Here is an 18,323-nt window from a genome sequence, read left to right as displayed (position 1 = left end):
CCAGTTTACGAGCACCAGAAAAGAACTGAAGCGTGCGTGATTCATCCTGTGCATCGGCTTCTAATGTCATTGAATAAACATGTCAGGCAGCGCGCTGCGGGCCTCAGAGGAAAGATGATCGGTCACTGGCCACCTTCACAGATTCCCACTTCTGTGGACGAGGGGTTAAGGGATGTTTTGGCTCCCTTTGTTCACCAACGGTCCAAAAGGTCAGCTGCTCTCGGCAGGCCCATTTGCGTGGTTCGAATAATCCTCCGTCCAGCAGGCACAGCGCCTCGATCTGCAGCTTAAAAAGAAATAGTGCGTCTGATTTAGACGTGAAATCATGCCGCCAGTGTTTTGCGAAGCACTTTAAATCTCATTGTCATTGTGGTCTGCTGTGTGAGACGCAGCCAGCAGACCTCTAAAGCTCCACTCTCATACGGGCAGCAGCAGCAATTCTGGGCAGATGAAGCCTTCGGGTGGACCGGTAAAGATCTGCTGTAGACCTCCTGCTGGGTAAAAACTGATTTTGATATGAGATCGGAGAACTAGAATGCATCCTAAAATGAAATGAAAATTCAAATGTCAAAGAGCCTAGACTTAATGCTTGTGTACGAGCAGTCAGATTTATTTTTCTCGCATCAGCTAAGTTATGAGTTTGTTTTGCTAAAAAAAAAAGACAATCCAAAGATGCACAAAATAGATTCCTGTTGATAATATTTTCCCTTGAATTGACACAATATCAGGCTCCAACTACAAGTTAATTAGAAAATGCTTGTTTGTGAGGCAACACCCTGGTGTAAAGCTCCAGATTCTGGAGCAAAGCAGGTGCTGCAGGATCAGCCACGGCAGCTGTCGCTTGCAGCGGGGTGAACTGCGTAGCTCCCAAAAAACCAGGAAGCTAAAGGCAGCAGATGGTGCCGCCAATGGAACGAGACCAGAGAGGCTTTTACTCCCACTTCATGCAAGAAAAAGAAAAGTTAAAATTACTTTTTAGATCTGTGAGTGAGAATATTGGTCCAAATGTCGGATTGTGTGATTTCTGTAAGCTTATTTCTGTCCATACGACATGTTATTGAACAGAACATAAAATACACTCATCAGGTTCATTTAGTTGGCTTTAGTTTACATCTTTTTACATCTTTTAATACATCTGCATCTACAACACTGATAACATGGAATTTGCTCTTTTATGCCACAAAACAGCCCCCCCCCCCACCCAGGAGGAGCTCTGAAGGTGTTCTGTGGTAGCCGCTGCTGGATACGGTGGAACACTGTTCCTTCCATGGTTTTCTCACCTCCCCTGAACGCCACACTGGCTCTGGATCAGCTGGATCTGGCGGCCAGACAACGACTTGTGCTCTTCATCATATTTGTGGGTTGATGGGGTCCATTATCCTCTGAGAGGTGGGCGGCACTGCCAGGAGGGGCTTTGCTTAGTTCGCCCACCCACAAATATGGTGAACCCAGAAGTGATGGTGAGTTTTATAGTGACGTGCTTGACGCCAGGTTAAATGAAAACAGAAAAGTTCAGGGGACATCTGCGTGCTCAAGACTTTATTAAATAGAGATCTACAAGTAGACAGTTCAGCCAGAGACCAAACGTTCCATCAACATTCTCATCTGCGTCCTTCAGACCGCCTGCAGTTTATTCCTCTGACTCCTTTGACTAAAAAGAAGAGTGAGAGGAGAAAAACAAATCAGTGAAAGGAGAACTATTAACAGGCTGATGCAGAACTTGGGACCCTCACCTTTCCTATCTCACGACTCTTTGCTCTCAGCTTGTTGACCTGAGACTCGGCGATGTCGGCTCTCTCCTGGGCCTCCTCCATCTCATGCTGCACCTTCCTGTACTTGGACAGGTGAGTGTTGGCCTGCTCCTCCTGTGAGGGATCCAACAACCGTTGTGATTCAAGGACACACACTCTGCTACGGTGAAGCGTTGCCTCTTGCTAACTCACCGCCTCCTCAGCCTGCCTCTTGTAGGCCTTCACTTTCAGCTGCAGCTTGTCCACCAGATCCTGAAGTCTGGCGACGTTCTTCTTGTCCTCCTCCGTCTGCAGTGAACATGCACAGAGACTGTTCCATGACAGCCAGTTCCAACCTTCTTAAAGGAGAAAGGAAGCAGCTCCTGACCTGGTAGGTGAGCTCCTTCACTCTTCTCTCATATTTACGGACGCCTTTAATAGCATCTGCTCCACGTCTCTGCTCCGCTTCCACTTCTCCCTCCAGCTCCCGCACCTGAAAACCAAACCGGGCTCATTGTGACGCTCGAGGCAAAGCTGAATTTCGCCTAAATGAGCATGTTCATCTTTACCCTTGACTCCAGTTTCTGGAGCTGCTTCTTGCCTCCCTTCATGGCCAGATTCTCAGCTTCATCCAAACGGTGCTGCAGGTCCTTCACTGTCACTTCCAGGTTTTTCTTCATCCTCTCCAGGTGAGCACTAGTGTCCTGCTCCTTCTTCAGCTCCTCAGCCATCATGGCAGCCTATAAGTACAGTAATTTTGTAAATTAAAAAGTTCTGTTTCATCACATAGCGGTCCCATATTCAACAAGATGGCTCACATCAGTGATGGCCTTCTTGGCCTTTTCTTCAGCATTTCTGGCTTCCTGTACAGCCTCTTCAACTTCACCTTGGATCTGGACGAGGTCACCTTCCAGCTTCTTCTTGGTGTTGATGAGGCTGGTGTTCTGGTGTTGAAAGAGCCGAGACAGACAGACATGCTTGACTTCATGCAGATGGATGCAGTTTGAGCAGGGAGAAAAGGGATAAGCCAGTACCTGAGAGTGCAGCAGCCCCACACGCTCGCTGGCATCAACCAGCTCCTGTTCAGCCACTTTGCGGCTTCTCTCCGTTTGCTCCAGAGCTGCTCTCAGCTCCTCGATCTCAGCCAGCATCAGGTTGTTCCTGCGCTCCACCATGGCTACCTGCTCCTTCATGTCGTCCTGCCCTCTAAGGGCTTCATCAAGATGCAGTTGCGCATCCTAAATAGCAAAATATTGATTGATGTAGCGATGTCACGTCTTCAGCTGCTTGGTGGGAAATCGCCACTCCTGCCGTGGACCTACCTTGAGCTGTCCCTGGACGTTCCTCAGCTGTTTCTGGGCTTCAGCTGCCTGACGGTTTGCATGGCTCAGCTGAATCTCCATCTCATTGAGGTCTCCCTCCATCTTCTTCTTGATCCTCAGGGCATCGTTCCTGCTTCTGACCTCAGCATCCAAGGTGCTCTGCATGGACTCAATCACTCTCTGACTGTTCCTCTTGATCTGCTCAATCTCCTCGTCCTTCTCGGCAAGTTTCCTGTCAATTTCACTCTTGATTTGGGTGAGTTCCAGCTGGACTCTGAGAATCTTGGATTCCTCATGCTCCAGGGTGGCCTGAGGAAAAAAAATAAAGCAGTTAAGTAAAGCATATAAACATTCCTTATCCAAAACACAGAAACTTGTGCATGCCAAGACTCATGAATGCTGTTTTCGTATCCTGATTCATGTTCTTTGTTTTACCTCGGCCTCCTCCAGAGCTGTCTGAATCTCGGCCTTCTCACCCTCCACATTCTTCTTCCCCTTCTCAAGCTCATGAATTGTTTTTCCGGTCTCACCAAGTTGCTCACTGAGGTCTGAAATCTCCTCTGTTGGTGCACAGTTATTGAGATGAATTTCTGGAGCTTGGGCTAAGTAACAACAATGTCTTTATTACTTTTGATGATAATAATGATAATTGTCATACGTTGCAGATTCTTGTTCTCTCTCTTCAGGGTCTCCAGGTGGTCCAGAGCTTCTTCATAGGAGTTTTTCATCTTGAACAGTTCAGTGCTGAGAGAACGAGCTTCTTTTTGAGCTCCCTCCAGCTCGGCCTGGCTTTCTTCATACTTCTGCTTCCACTCGGCAAGAACCTGGATATTCACCAACCTTTGTGAGTTTTAAATCTTTTGGGGTTTTCAAGCTAAAGACAATGATGTCAGAGAAATACTCAAACCTTGTCAAAGTTCCTTTGCTTCTTGTCAAGGCTAGCTGCCACAGCATTAGCTCTCTCCACGTCGATCATCAGGTCTTCCACTTCACCCTGCAGTCTCTGCTTTGTCTTTTCCAGGGAGGCACATTTTGAATTTGCAGCCTCGATGGATTCCTCTGCATCCTGAAGACGCTGAGCAAGCTTTTTCCTGTTAACGCACAGGTAACAAGTCTCATGAACGACTTCCCTGTTAGTGCTTGGAAACAGCAGGATTTTAGAGGTCCTCTTTACTTGGCCTCCTCCAGCTCCTCAGTGCGCTGAATGGCATCGGTCTCATATTTGGTTCTCCACTGAGCCACCTCGCTGTTGGCTTTGGACATTGAACGCTGCAGCTCAGCCTTGGCCTCCTGCTCCTCCTCGTACTGCTCTCTGAGCAGGTCGCAGTCGTGGCGAGATGATTGGACAGCATGAGCCAGGGCATTCTTGGCCTAGAGTCGAAATGAGTGGGTGGTTTTCATGTGGTAACAATGAATGCGTTGGCCTTTCCCTCGATGATATCCAGCCGTTTTAATTTTCTCTTACTTTAACTTCCTCCTCTATGTGCCTCTTCAGCTCATCAATCTGTTGAGTGTAGGCCTGTTTGCCTCTTGTCAGCTGGGAAACAAGAGCTTCTTTCTCCTCCAACTGACGTAGATATTCCCCTAATCAATATATGAATATCGCTTCTAAGTAAAATTAATTATTCACAGTGGAGGATATATTCACATATACAGGTCAAATACTGTAACTGCAATGCTCCGAATTTGTGACACACCCTGACTCCATCATTGCAACTGAATCAAGCAATATGTGTTCATTTTCTATTATTTGCTGCAGGGTCAGAACTCATGTGATGCAAGTCCTCTCAGGTGAACATATAAGAGATCTCATTAAGCCCAGTACAAGGTCCATTTTAAATTCACATTAATTTAAAACGAGTAATGACAGCGGCCACTCGCTGATCCAGAGCTCAGTGGCTGCTGCTCTCCTGCTCTCATACCAACACTTTCTCCTCTTAAAGAATCTTGTTTCAGATGTTTCATGATAACAGCTGTACTGGGCTTCATTGTCATTCAGCTGCTGTAGTGTCACTTTGCCAGCAGAGGCCGCTGTTTCCATGGTGTCCGGACTTGTTTTCTGAAGCAAGGCTGTAACTGGCTTTACGTAAAACACACATTTGTTGGATGCTCAGAACACAGATGGAGGTAGTTTGTAAGACTGGACCACAGTATTTCCTATTTTATTCAGTGAGACAGATGAAGAGTGACAGTGAATAGAAGCAATATGTTTTTACAGAATCGAGCTCTATCCCTCTGACTATAGCAATCTTGAACAAATTGATGATGATGTGTCAGAACATTCTTACCATTTTCGGTTTGAAGTCGCGATTTCTGCGTGCTTGCGTCATTTAGCTGGCGAACATTTTCATCATTCTTGGTTTTCAGCTCGCTCAGCTGATCTTCTAAGGTCCTGCACATCTTTTCAAGGTTGGACTGTCGAAAGAAAGGGTTACAAATTAGAATCCCACTGGCAAAATTGTCAGTCAATAGAGGAGAATTTTCCACTGTCAACCTTGGATTTGGCAATAGCCTCCATGTTGCTTGCAAGGTCATCAATCTCCATCTTGTATTCACTTTTCTCCTTCTCCAGCTTCTGTTTGACTCTCTGGAGATTATCGATCTGCTCTCCCAGCTCAGCAACGCTGTCAGCTTGCTTCTTGCGTAGAGCTGCAGCAGTGGCTTCGTGCTGCAGGGTGGACTCCTCAAGATCACGTCGCAGCTTCTGGAACTCGGCCTCGCGCTTCTTGTTCATCTCAATCTGAGCTGCTGTGGCTCCACCAGCTTCTTCAAGCCTCTCGCTGATCTCCTCAAGCTCCCTGGAGAGATCAGACCTCTGCTTCTCAACCTTGGCCCGAGCAGCTCTCTCAGCCTCAATTTCTTCCTCCAGCTCCTCAATGCGAGCCTTACACACACAAAGTTGGATTGAAATTTGTGCTTCGATTTTATATGTAGCCACTTTTAAGATTTCCATTTATACCTGAAGCTCCTTTATCTTTTTCTGCAGCTGTATTCCAAGAGTTTGCTCATCTTCAATCTTATTAAGGAGCTGGCTAATTTCAAAATCTTTCCTGAAGAAATCAGAAATCATTGAACGTTTGGACATGTGACACAGCTTCAACCATTTACTGCTAACAGACAGATATTTTGTTTGTTCTCACTTCTTGATCTTCTCATCAGACTGCTGTTTATCATTCTCCAGATCCATTATGGATTCCTGGGCCAGTTTCAGATCTCCTTCAAGCTTTCTTTTAGCTCTTTCAAGATCCATACGGAGCTTCTTTTCTTGCTCCAAAGAACCTTCAAGCTGTAATCACACGGAAGAGGCATGATTATTTTGGACTTATTTTTAAACAAGACTAAAGTCACTGCTTGTTTTTTCTACGTACGTCATCCACTTGCTGCTCCAGCTTGGTCTTGGCCTTAGTCAGAGTGTTGACTTTGTCTTCCTCAGCCTGCAGATCATCCAGGGTCTGCTGATGGGCCTCTTGGAGGGCTTTTTTCTCTTTGCTCAACTTTGCAATGGCTTCATCTTGAGACGCCATTTCCTCTGTCAGGTTTTTAACCTGTTTTGATAATTATTTTATGTTATGGAAGAGTCCTGCTCTATAACACGGTGAAGATTTAAATGGTAAAAACCTTGTTCTCAGTGGCGTGCTTCTCTTTTTCCACTTTGGCGAGGGTGAGCTCCAAGTCATCGATGTCTTTCTTCAACTCAGAACACTCGTCCTCCAGCTTCCTCTTCTTTGCTGTGAGTTCAGCATTTATTTCCTCCTCATCCTCCAGCCTCTCGGTTGTCTCTTTGAGCTTGGCCTCCAGCTGGATTTTTGCTTTGATGAGCCCCTCGCACCTTTCCTCTGCATCACTGAGGTTTTCGCTTTCCTAAAGGTGAATGCAAACAAGCTCGTCTCACAGGTCCCCGAAGGACATTTTGGAGGCGTGATTGTCTTTCTTACCGTCTGCACTTGCAGCAGCAGATCATTCTTCTCCTGCAGCAGAGAAACCATCTTCTCCTCCAGTTCCTTCTTCTTCGACAGAGCCTTTGATAGATCCTCTTTGGTCTTTTCAAAGTCCTCTTTCATTTGTGCCATCTCTTTCTCAGTCTCGGCGCTCTTCAGCAGAGGCTTGATCTTGAAGTACAGCTTCATCCATGGCCAGGTCTTCACATTCATGAATGCGCGGATGTTGTACTGGATGGTGAAAATGGCATCTCTGTTGTGAACAGAGGGTTTGGAAGTTCAAAAGAAAAGCTTTTCTTTGTAAATTAAGCTTCAGATTCTGTAAATAAGCATTCTGTAAGCTTCAGATTTAATTAAATTGGATGTGTATCTGTCATTTTGACTATAGCCAGTGTATCACCTCCTCTCCATCATCTTGAGAAATTCCCGTCTCATGAGGAAACCTCTGCACAGAGCCTGGGTCATGGTGACCAGCTCGGCAAGTTTCTCGTCTCTCATCTCCTCCAGAACTCCCAGCAGACCTGCTTTGAAGAACACCTGAGGGTAAAGAATAATGATTATTACAGGCCCTTCATCCTGTGAATTACCCACCTCATTTAAGTGCACCTTGGTGTGGCCAAACCTATACTGCGTGTGATCCACATCAATGGATCCCAGCAGCTTCTCTGAGGCCTTCTTGTTATCAATGAACTGTCCCTCGGGGATGACGCTGGCATTCAATACTTTGTATCTAAAAGTATATATTTTAGTCCATTAGACAGCTTTAAGATAATTGTTGCACATTTTACTGCCCAGGTTCTACCTCTGCTTGAAATCACCGTAGAGGATTCTGCTGGGGAAACCTTTCCTGCAGATCCTAATCCCCTCCAGTACACCATTACACCTCAGCTGGTGGATGACCAGGAAGTTCTCCATCAGACCTTTGGCACATTATTAGATGATAGTGTTTATAAAATCACACAGCAAACGTAAAAGTGTGCTGTTTTTGCTGTAGTAACTGTTCTTGCGAGGTCAAAGGTCCCACCTGGTGTCTTTGACTCGTTGGGAATCAGACAGCGCACAAAATGTGGATGCGTGCTTCTCAGATTCGTCATCAGCTTGCCCAGATTCTCCTGTGAAGGATATTGAGTTAGACAGAACCTCTTCTATGTGGGTCCGTCCGGCGTAGTTGCGCCTCTTACCCTGAACAGAGCAGACACAGTCTGGAAGGACCCGCCCTTCTTCTTGCCACCTTTCTTACCACCTCCGCCGGTCTCAGCTGTCAACACAACATGAACACAGCATTGATTCAACCAGTGGTGTTTCTTTCACGACATAGTGTCGAGGAGCAGCACACACCTTCTGCTGAGGCGTGGGATGCATACAGGAAGGAGAGAAGTTTGACTGATGACTTCTGGTAGAGCTGAACCACAGAGTCGTTCAGGGGGTCCTTGTTTTTGTCCAGCCAGCCGGTGATGTTGTAGTCCACAGTGCCAGCATAGTGCACCAGGGAGAAGTGAGCCTCGGCTTTGCCTTTGGCAGGTTTGGGTTTCTCAAAGCACTTGGTTTTACCAAGATGCTGGTCATAAAGTTTGTTCTTGAAGGTCATGTCTGTGGCCTTGGGGAACATGCACTCCTCTTCAAGGATGGAGAAGATACCCATTGGCTGTAGAATGAATTGTAATTAGTCATTCAGATCAAACTCCTCCAAACATCAGAAGATTTACTTTGGTTCAGGTGCATGTGCCTCACCTTCTCAATCAGCTCAATGCAGGCAGCCAAGTCCATACCAAAGTCAATGAACTCCCACTCAATTCCCTCTTTCTTGTACTCCTCTTGCTCCAGCACAAACATGTGGTGGTTGAAAAACTGTTGCAGTTTCTCATTGGTGAAGTTGATGCACAGCTGCTCCAAGCTGTTGTACTGGTTTAAAAGAGGAGGAGGAATTAGTAATGATCAACCTTCAATCACAGCAGAAGACCTGAGCCGACCTACATCAAAGATTTCAAATCCGGCGATGTCGAGCACGCCGATGAAGAACTGCCTGGACTGCTTTGTGTCCAGCATCTCATTAATTCTGACGACCATCCACAAGAACATTTTCTCATAGACGGACTTGCAGAGAGCCATGACGGCGTTGTTGACCTGATTTTACGAAGTTGAAGAAACATAAATGAGAAGGAATGAGTTCTGAGAAGATGTCCTCCAGATAATCAACAATACAGTAACTCTAGATTCTACCTGAGGGACTGTCTGACCCTTAGTCACAAACTCATTTCCCACTTTTACTCTGGGGTAGCACAGAGCTTTCAGTAAGTCGGCAGAGTTCAGCCCCATGAGGTAGGCGATTTTATCAGCCACTGTAAAACGAGAATTCAAAATAATCAGATGTGTGTGGTGACGTAGGAGTTTCCACTCACCCAGCTGCCAGTGAATGAAAATAGCGAGTGTGACAGACCCTCAGTGCCGTCTGGCTCAGCCTGCTCTTCACGCTGCTTCTGCTTGAACTTCATGTTTCCGTGCTGCATCACAGATCCAGTCAGCTTGTACATGCTTATCTTCTCCTCTCCAGTGAAGCCCAGGATGTCAATGGCGGTCTGCAGGCATACGAACGGGATCAGAACCTGACCTGAGCCGCACTGATTTTAAAATATAGGTGTAACTAAGTGTCTTACGTCAGTGGCGATGAATTCTTCAACGTCATTGATACTCTTGACAGTGATTTCTCCCTGGCTGATCATGTGGTAGTCATATGGGTTTGTGGTGATCAGCAGAGCCTCTGGAAAGAGGCCAAGCTGGTTGAACATTCAGGTTCGACAGGAGGTCGAAAGAATGCTCCTAAAAAACCGATTAGCTTACCGATCAGCTCAGGTTTGTGTCCTGTCATGAGCTGATAGAAGATGTGGTAGCTCCTCTCAGCAGACAGCTGGAAGGTCACACGAGACTTTTCCAGCAGATCTATAGGAATTTGTGTAGTGATTAATATTTGGGTCACTTACTATCAAAGAAAATAGCTAATTTAGATGGTGTAGTGGGACGATCGTTTTAGAAGCGGGGAATCTGCCACTGCTACTTACACGTTTCAATGTCAGCCGAGGCCAGCTTCCCAGTGGTTCCAAAATGGATTCTGATGAATTTACCCTATTCCAAAGGTCGTCCGTTAGGATTCTAACTCTCTGCACTTAGATTATTTATTTATTTTAGCAAGCACTTACAAAACGGGATGAGTTGTCATTCCTCACAGTCTTGGCATTACCGTAAGCCTCCAGCAGGGGGTTGGCTGCAATGATTTGATCTTCCAGTGACCCCTACATGAAGAAAAAAAAAAGGAATCCTATAACTTGAGTTACATGCTGCCAATATTAGTGTTCACATTTTTTCCATTGCACGCACCTGCATTTTTCCAGGAACGGGTTCTTTCTTCCCTCCAGCCACTGCAATTGTTGCAAAGTACTGGATGACACGTTTGGTGTTGACAGTCTTTCCAGCACCGGATTCTCCACTTTGGGTGAATAAAAACAAACTATCATTAAAATCCAATCTGTTTACGTTAATTTCAGGCTCACTCGGGCGATAATTCTGCTAAACTTACGTGATAAGGATAGACTGATTCTCACGATCTGGAATTTTAAAAGTTAGATTTTTATGAAAGCCACCAAAAGGGAACATGTTAAACCATAATAACTGTTTACATACCAGTCAGCATGAACTGATAGGCGTTGTCAGAGATGGAGAAGATGTGAGGCGGCGCTTCAACCCTCTTTTTGCCTCTGTATCCTGCTACAACCATCGAATCGTACACTGGGAGCCACTTGTAGGGGTTCACAGTGACACAGAACAACCCAGAGTATGTCTGTGGAGGCAGACAGGACTGTTAGAAACATGTCAGATCAGCTGATGCTGAGAAGATCCGGTCAGACTCACGTAGATCATCCATGCTGCATAACGCTCTTTGAGGTTATACAGCACGGAGGGCTCACTGAGGTGGGTCATCATGGCCATGTCCTCAATCTTATCAAACTTTGGAGGGTTCATGGGGAAGATTTCCGTTTCTTTCACAGTGATCGACTGTCAGAGATACAAATTAATTTCATTTTTCCGAATGATGACATCATTCCCGCGCTTACTCTCAATTATTTATGTCAACGCGGATTGTGAGGTGCTTCCACGTTGCCCTCACCTTTCCGCACAGAGTCTCTACTGTGGCTTTGCCACCTTCTTTCTTGACCAGTTTCCCTTTGAGGTACATTTCCTTGGGTTCAACCACAAAATATGCTGATTTAGCATCAAAGGGGGTGTTCTGGGCTTCCATCCTCTCTTTCTCTGGCTTCCGGAGGTAAATGGCCGCCGCGCCAAAGCACTCCATTTCTGCGTCGCCCATGGTTGAGCTGAATTTTTTTTTTAAATAATGAAATTAGTAGGAGTGAAAAATGTGATAGATTTAAATTAAAATTGAATTTAAAATTTACATTGAAGAGAATTTTTTTAGACAAACTTCAATCGTCATTTGTTTCTATTTTGTTAACCCACTGCCTGTAACAGCGTATGGAATAAATTATTCTTGGTATCTTATCCAACTGTATGTTATGTACAGCGCAACCAAAGGAAGAGCGGTGAGATAATTACCTTTTCTCTTTCTCTCAGAAGAACAGGTGTCCAAGGCTTGCAGATGGTTCTAAAAAACAAAACAATGGGTGTAATGATGAGTTTGGGAGTATGCAGTCAGCTCTGTGGTCGCCCCTGTGATGGCAGTCAGCGAGCATTGTTCATTAGGCAGCTGATCTTCCTTCTGCTAATAAAAGACTTTAAGACACTCACCTTGACTGGTCGTCCGTCAGTTCTTCGGCGTGCTCAGCCTCCCTTCTTATATAGTCAGAGAGTTCACCCAGAAGTCAGCACTTGCTTCATTTGGTCATGTGTTGTTGCCTCTTTGGTATTTGGCACATTTTGTTGCCATTTATTGATGAAACGGAGGGTGTGACTGGATTTATTTAGGTAAAATATGGGCAAATAGCAGCATTTATGTGAAATATCTGTTGAAATGCAGATGCTTTTTTTTACACAATAAGACCACAAAATGTCCTCTATTGGTCAGTTATTTTCTACCCTATTGTCACACAAAAAGACACATTAGATATCTAGATTATAGTGCGTCGCAAATAAATCCAGACACCCCGACCCCCCCGCAGCATTTTTAACCTTTTGTAAACATTGTTCCGGCAGTCATATTGGTGACTGAAGTTCAGACATTGTTCTGGTCTTTCTGATAATCTTTTTAATACACCTTGGCACTGACGACGATCTGACTTTAGCCAGGAGGAGCTCTCATGTGTCACTGGTATTCTGTTGCAGAAGCCTTGCAAGTCTTTCCTGTGACAAAGGAGCACGAGTGGACCAACAGTTGCTAATCTAAGAACCCGTGAAAACGATGATACCACACAATAGGAGCAACACTCGATGAGGTCTGCCCTCTATCAACTCCCGCGCTTAATTAGATTTGTTCTCTATGGAAGAAAGACAATAGAGAGAATAGCACCCATATTTATAGATCTCTAATTTCCTTTGTTGCTCCTTAGATATTTATACATCAGTTGCAATAGATGTGTGCTAGGACTAGTTTACTGAGATGCAAAGGTCCATTTGCTGTTTTGATTCAATGAAGGCAATGAAAAGAGCAGAAAAATGAGCAGAAATGAAACTTTAAAATGCAGTTTAGAATCTACCAATTATGATTTGGATGCTAACTTGATGTACTGATCTGGTCAAAGAGGTGATGGCTGCAACTCTTGTGAGAGTTTTCCTGGATGCTGCTCCCTCTATGTATGAAACGGAGCCCTAAATAAATATGATATGAACTACACTGAAGCGTCTTATTAGCAGACGTGTTGTTGGCTGTACATAGGAGAGAACAGATTTCTGTTGGTCGTGTGATGACAGAGGATCCGCGCACAGTAAAGCCTGCTGTGGTTTGTTGGGACAAAAGCTGGGCGGGCGTTCCTCCACAGCTCCTCCAGTTTGAAATTACATTTTATTTCACCTGCGATGGTCCCTAAAACCTCACACGAGCCTTATAATCTGAAATGCACCCAGTGCTAGGCAACACCCTGGGATAAGTGTCCTAGTGGAGTTTAGGAGGTCGCGATAATCCTGAAGCTCAGACAGATGACAGACTCAGGCATTCTTAAAGGGGCCTTCTTGGCGGGGGGGGGGGGGGGGGGGGGGGGGGGGGGCTTCAGCTTTCCAGGGACTGAAATCTACCTGACTGACAAAGATGTTCTGCAAATCAATAATAAAGCCAATAGTCTGGTTTAATCCTAATTTTGGGGATTCTTTCTAATTTTGTGGTTATTGCAAATGCGGCCAATGTTATTTGTTAAAATAAAAAATAATTCAGATATTCTCTCCCTGGACTACCGTCGGTACTCAATAAAGACAAAGTTAGGACAACAGGAGTAGTTTAGTCATAGCTCTCTTAACCCAGACTTTAACACTGTCCAACATGTCTGGAAGGACCCAAAGATGTCCACTTGCCCTCCACTACTCACCCCGACAGAGCTCAACGTGAGGGAAGAATGGCAGAATGTGCCCAAATCCAGGTGTGTAAAGCTGGTGACATCAAACCCGAGAAGACTGAAGGGCAGAGTTGCTTTAACTGAGTAAGATCCCAGGACCTTTGACCTTTATCCATGTAACTTAGTTCTGTCCAGTCTTGCATTCATTCTTTACCAAGATCTTGTATTGATGATGGGACAGTCAGCCACCGCCCACCCAAGGTTCTCAATGGGGTTGAGGTCTGGACTCTGTGGTTGCTGATCCAGGACTGAAGATGATGAATCCGAACCAGTCGGCCCGGTGAATCCTGGCAGTATCATGGGGGAAGAAGACCCGGCATTGATGGAAGAAACTGGAAGAACAGCTGCCCCCAGAGGCAGCTACAGGGTGGAGCATCACATCATCTGCTTCCTTTTTTCCCCTGATGTGTCCATCAAGGCAAATCTGGACTCATCAGACCACATGAGTGATCATTCAAGAGGTTTTTTCGCCACCACATTTCTTATTGAAAGGCGATGGTTTCCCGCTATCCTTCCAGTTTTTTAATAATGCGTTGGACAGTTCTTAACCCAATTTTAGTCATTTCTGCCTCCCTGCATGATGCAACCAGTGATTTGACCAATGTCTTTTCCACGACCACAGGACGGGACTTTCGACGTGCTTTAACAGACTAGTTTCTTTACTCGTTCTGCCAGGCCTGCCTTTGATGCGGCTCATCAAAGCAAACCTGCTAGAGAGGATTGGAGGATTGTAGGTTGTTCATTTTTTTCTTTGTGTACTAATTTTATTCATCGAGTTCCAAAGGGTTCTGTTTCTGGACCACACCTTATTCATGCCTCCCTGGTGAAATAGAGGCGCATTTCAATTAGAATATCATCAAAAAGTAATTTAATAGATACTGTATTTTTCATAGTACTTAAATAGACTGATTTGACTGTTTATTTCTTTGAATTTAAATTATTGTTGTCTACAGCTAATGGAAGGTCAGTGTTTGGGTGCTTCATGACAATTAGGATACTATTAGAGGCTGGGGGGGTCACAGTCCAGCTGACTCAATCACCTGAGAATGGTTAATGAGTCTTCAATGGTCCCAGTCTGGTTTGGTTGTGGCTACAGTGCCCGAGTCTGGTCCTGGTCAAGGTTTCTTGCCCTTAAAAGGGAGGTTTTCTTTTCACAGTTGGGTTTTCCAAATAAAGAACAATAAAGACAATAAAGATCTGGCTCCTCATTGGCACATTTCTCAGAAATTAAGTGATCCAAAACCAACATTGCAGCTGCCCAACTTTCATTTTTTGCATCAAGAAGTTTACACTTTCACCCCCCACAACACACACAAACACACACACACACACACACACTTGACAGCGGATCAGATTCCAGCTCTTTGTAATTGAGGTTATAACAACACTGTGTGTATGTATGTATGTGTGTGTGGGTGTGTGGTGTGTGTGTGTTGTGGGTGAGCGTGTGTGGGTGGGTGGGTTGGGGGGGGGGGTGAGGTGTTGACCTCTACTCCTTCCTATGTCAAAAGTTTCAAGACGGCAGACGGCGTTATTAACAGGTCAAGCAGATGTCTCAGGGGTGTGACGCTCATCTATCTCCCCGTGGCTCTCGTCCCATACATCATGCTTCCTAAAGGCTCTTGGATTATTGGCTGGCAACACTGGGATCAGTGGACAGTCACACCTCCATCATCCACAGAGGAATGTGTGGAGAGCAGGTGACTGAACTTGTGTCTCCAGGTTTCTTGGGACAGGCCCTTGTGTTGTCTCTTGGGTGGGGGTGTATTTTTAAACCCTTTCTTTAAATGGCGCTGTGCTGTGCACCGTGACAGATGAACTGAAGACAAGGCTGGGCTTGCAGCGTGACCTTCCCCTAAGTTAAGTTGTTCCCCGTCCACAGCAAGGAGGGGATGTGTGTGTGTGTGGTAGTTGACATTCTTTCCTTTTTGAAAGATGATACCGATGGGGCTGAAGGCATTAGAAGATCAACACTGAGGACTTCACACCCAACCAAATAGGCCTATATATTCAATAAAATCTGATACTTGATCCCTAATGCCCCTTGGTGTGCTTATTTGGAAGAACTACAAATATAGCTGCCTCCTCAGCAATGCCCTGGGAGCTCAGCCATGTGTCGGTGCCTGGAGTCTTGGATCAGCCTTTCAGATAAAACACGCTTCCTTCCTCGGCTACTTCTGTTATTTGTGTCCATCACACGTGAAGGCACTTTGATATTGTGGGAATATGTCATAGTTTAAACGTAGATGTGAGTTTATTTCAATTGCAGGGTTTGATTTCCAAGGGACCAAATGCTAATTAGGCTTATTTGGGACCCAGACTGACCACAATCTTATCAAATCACAGATATGACTTCTCAGATGTGGTTTAGAACTAAGATGATTAAGTTACCGTCTGATTCTGAATATATTAAGTGCTTTTAGTCAAATCATGTTATTATAGGATGAGCCATGATGATACAAACAGAAATTAAACTAAGTTACACCAATTTATGAGGACAGCATTAATGTGACTATTAAATGAAGTGAAGTTATCTGTATTGGTGCGTATGCTGCGAGGCCCAGAGGCTTCTGTTTCCATGGCAGGAAGACAACCTGATAACGGAGGGACATGTGCTTTGACAGCGAGGCCTGTTAGTAACATTAGCACCACGGAGCGAACATTTGCAGTTGATGTAACCTGGAGGACTTTTTAAGTGTGGTAACAGGTGCCAGATGACCACCGGCTATTCTGAACGATGAATGCAGCAACACCTCACACCCCGATTCCCAATTAACTTCAGCAGTCACATTCCTTAACATCTTCCGCACTGTTGATTTTACATTTTAACATTTAGACGTTGACAAATGTTGTTTTTTTTATTTTATTTTGAGGTTGGATCTTCAGTTGTAACTTGTGACCCTTTACACAAATATACAGGCTTGCATTTAGTTTTCTCTCTTTCAGCATTTAAATAAAATAAGTGACAGGAAAATAAGTGACAGGACCAGGGTGGACTGAATTGCGTATAGATTTATTGCACTTGAAACATCAGACAAAAACATCATATTATATGATTCATTGTGCTGTGCTTAACTATGACAGGTGCTCACTCTTCAGCGTCCTTTCCCTTTAAATCAGAAGAAGGAAAAACCTGTGAGACATTAGTTTTCTGAAAAGATAATAAACTTGCCCGTGTGAACCAGAGGTTACAGAATGCAGCGTGGTAGAGGCCCACTCACCCTGCCGATGTCACGGCTTTTGGCCCTCAGCTTGTTGACCTGAGACTCGGCGATGTCGGCTCTCTCCTGGGCCTCCTCCATCTCATGCTGCACCTTCCTGTACCTGGTCAGGTGAGTGTTGGCCTGCTCCTCCTGTTAATCACAACATTGACAAATTGACATCTGAAGATTCAATCAGCTGTATTAACTGAGCAGGACACACTCATTAAATCATGCAGGGCCAGTCCCTGCTGTTGCTGGTGCCACACATATTTGTGTGTCATGTGTCAAATATTTCACACTCACAGCTTCCTCAGACTGCCTCTTGTAGGCCTTCACTTTCAGCTGCAGCTTGTCCACCAGATCCTGAAGTCTGGCGACGTTCTTCTTGTCCTCCTCCGTCTAAAGTTGGCAGACGACAACGTCTCTTTCAAACAAATGCTAGAGAAGAACTTAAGGATGTTTTCTAATCTTTGATGGTTCCCATGGCACTGATAGATAGATAGATAGATAGATAGATAGATAGATAGATAGATAGATAGATAGATAGATAGATAGATAGATAGATAGATAGATAGATAGATAGATAGATAGATAGATAGATAGATCGATCGATCGATGGATGGATGGATGGATGGATGGATGGATGGATGGATGGATGGATGGATGGATGGATGGATGGATGGATGGATGGATGCAGTAATAGACAGGTGTGGTTCTTGGCTCTGGTTACCTGGTAGGTCAGCTCCTTCACTCTGCGCTCATATTTACGGACCCCTTTGACTGCTTCTGCTCCACGTCTCTGCTCAGCCTCAACCTCAGACTCCAGCTCACGCACCTTGTGAGACAGGATCAGCAGGTCTTATGTTGATAGCCCTCAATGTGGTTGAATAAAACTGGTTAAATCTGGTCAGGTTGCGTAATCGGCTGCATCTCTGCAGCGTGACAGTGTCGGGTACATTTTATTTCTTACCCTTGACTCCAGTTTCTGAATATATTAAGTGCTTTTAGTCAAATCATGTTATTATAGGATGAGCCATGATGATACAAACAGAAATTAAACTAAGTTACACCAATTTATGAGGACAGTATTAATGTGACTATTAAATGAAGTGAAGTTATCTGTATTGGTGCGTATGCTGCGAGGCCAGAGGCTTCTGTTTCCATGGCAGGAAGACAACCTGATAACGGAGGGACATGTGCTTTGACAGCGAGGCCTGTTAGTAACATTAGCACCACGGAGCGAACATTTGCAGTTGATGTAACCTGGAGGACTTTTTAAGTGGTAACAGGTGCCAGATGACCACCGGCTATTCTGAACGATGAATGCAGCAACACCTCACACCCCGATTCCCAATTAACTTCAGCAGTCACATTCCTTAACATCTTCCGCACTGTTGATTTTACATTTTAACATTTAGACGTTGACAAATTGTTTTTTTTTTTATTTTATTTTGAGGTTGGATCTTCAGTTGTAACTTGTGACCCTTTACACAAATATACAGGCTTGCATTTAGTTTTCTCTCTTTCAGCATTTAAATAAAATAAGTGACAGGAAAATAAGTGACAGGACCAGGGTGGA

At 44.8% G+C, this 18,323-nt stretch overlaps 1 protein-coding gene across 1 annotated transcript; it reads right to left on the bottom strand.

Annotated features, from left to right (window-relative positions):
• Window positions 1-1,511: 1,511 nt before the first annotated feature.
• Window positions 1,512-11,703, bottom strand: LOC130524121 (myosin heavy chain, fast skeletal muscle-like). The gene is made up of 40 exons (XM_057029909.1): window positions 11,596-11,703; window positions 11,150-11,357; window positions 10,894-11,037; window positions 10,666-10,822; window positions 10,562-10,589; window positions 10,363-10,471; window positions 10,185-10,277; window positions 10,047-10,110; window positions 9,829-9,927; window positions 9,645-9,748; window positions 9,428-9,566; window positions 9,211-9,329; window positions 8,965-9,114; window positions 8,722-8,892; window positions 8,329-8,635; window positions 8,172-8,248; window positions 8,015-8,102; window positions 7,793-7,910; window positions 7,597-7,720; window positions 7,391-7,527; window positions 6,988-7,243; window positions 6,671-6,913; window positions 6,421-6,597; window positions 6,193-6,338; window positions 6,012-6,102; window positions 5,547-5,936; window positions 5,341-5,467; window positions 4,518-4,636; window positions 4,227-4,423; window positions 3,960-4,143; window positions 3,711-3,876; window positions 3,488-3,612; window positions 3,053-3,361; window positions 2,765-2,968; window positions 2,549-2,674; window positions 2,300-2,470; window positions 2,119-2,223; window positions 1,944-2,039; window positions 1,734-1,865; window positions 1,512-1,651 (listed from the first exon to the last, which is right to left on the bottom strand). Exons 2-40 carry the CDS (start codon window positions 11,348-11,350, stop codon window positions 1,631-1,633), a joined length of 5,814 nt encoding a protein of 1,937 aa, XP_056885889.1. The 5' UTR covers window positions 11,351-11,357; window positions 11,596-11,703; the 3' UTR covers window positions 1,512-1,630.
• Window positions 11,704-18,323: the final 6,620 nt, after the last annotated feature.

This window comes from Takifugu flavidus, chromosome 4 (assembly GCF_003711565.1).
Source record: "Takifugu flavidus isolate HTHZ2018 chromosome 4, ASM371156v2, whole genome shotgun sequence".
NCBI lineage: Eukaryota > Metazoa > Chordata > Actinopteri > Tetraodontiformes > Tetraodontidae > Takifugu > Takifugu flavidus.
Note: the sequence above shows the minus strand (reverse complement) of the source record. Positions and strands in the feature narration are given on the sequence as shown.

What these genes read in the sequence shown, in the direction of transcription:
- LOC130524121 (XM_057029909.1), bottom strand. Translation starts at nt 11,350, where the DNA reads ATGGGCGACGCAGAAATGGAGTGCTTTGGCGCGGCGGCCATTTACCTC. An exon ending in TAGAGACTCTGTGCGGAAAG is followed by an intron (nt 11,038 to 11,149) that starts GTGAGGGCAACG and finishes TATCTCTGACAG; the next exon opens with TCGATCACTGTGAAAGAAAC. An exon ending in ACGTCCAGGGACAGCTCAAG is followed by an intron (nt 2,969 to 3,052) that starts GTAGGTCCACGG and finishes TTTGCTATTTAG; the next exon opens with GATGCGCAACTGCATCTTGA.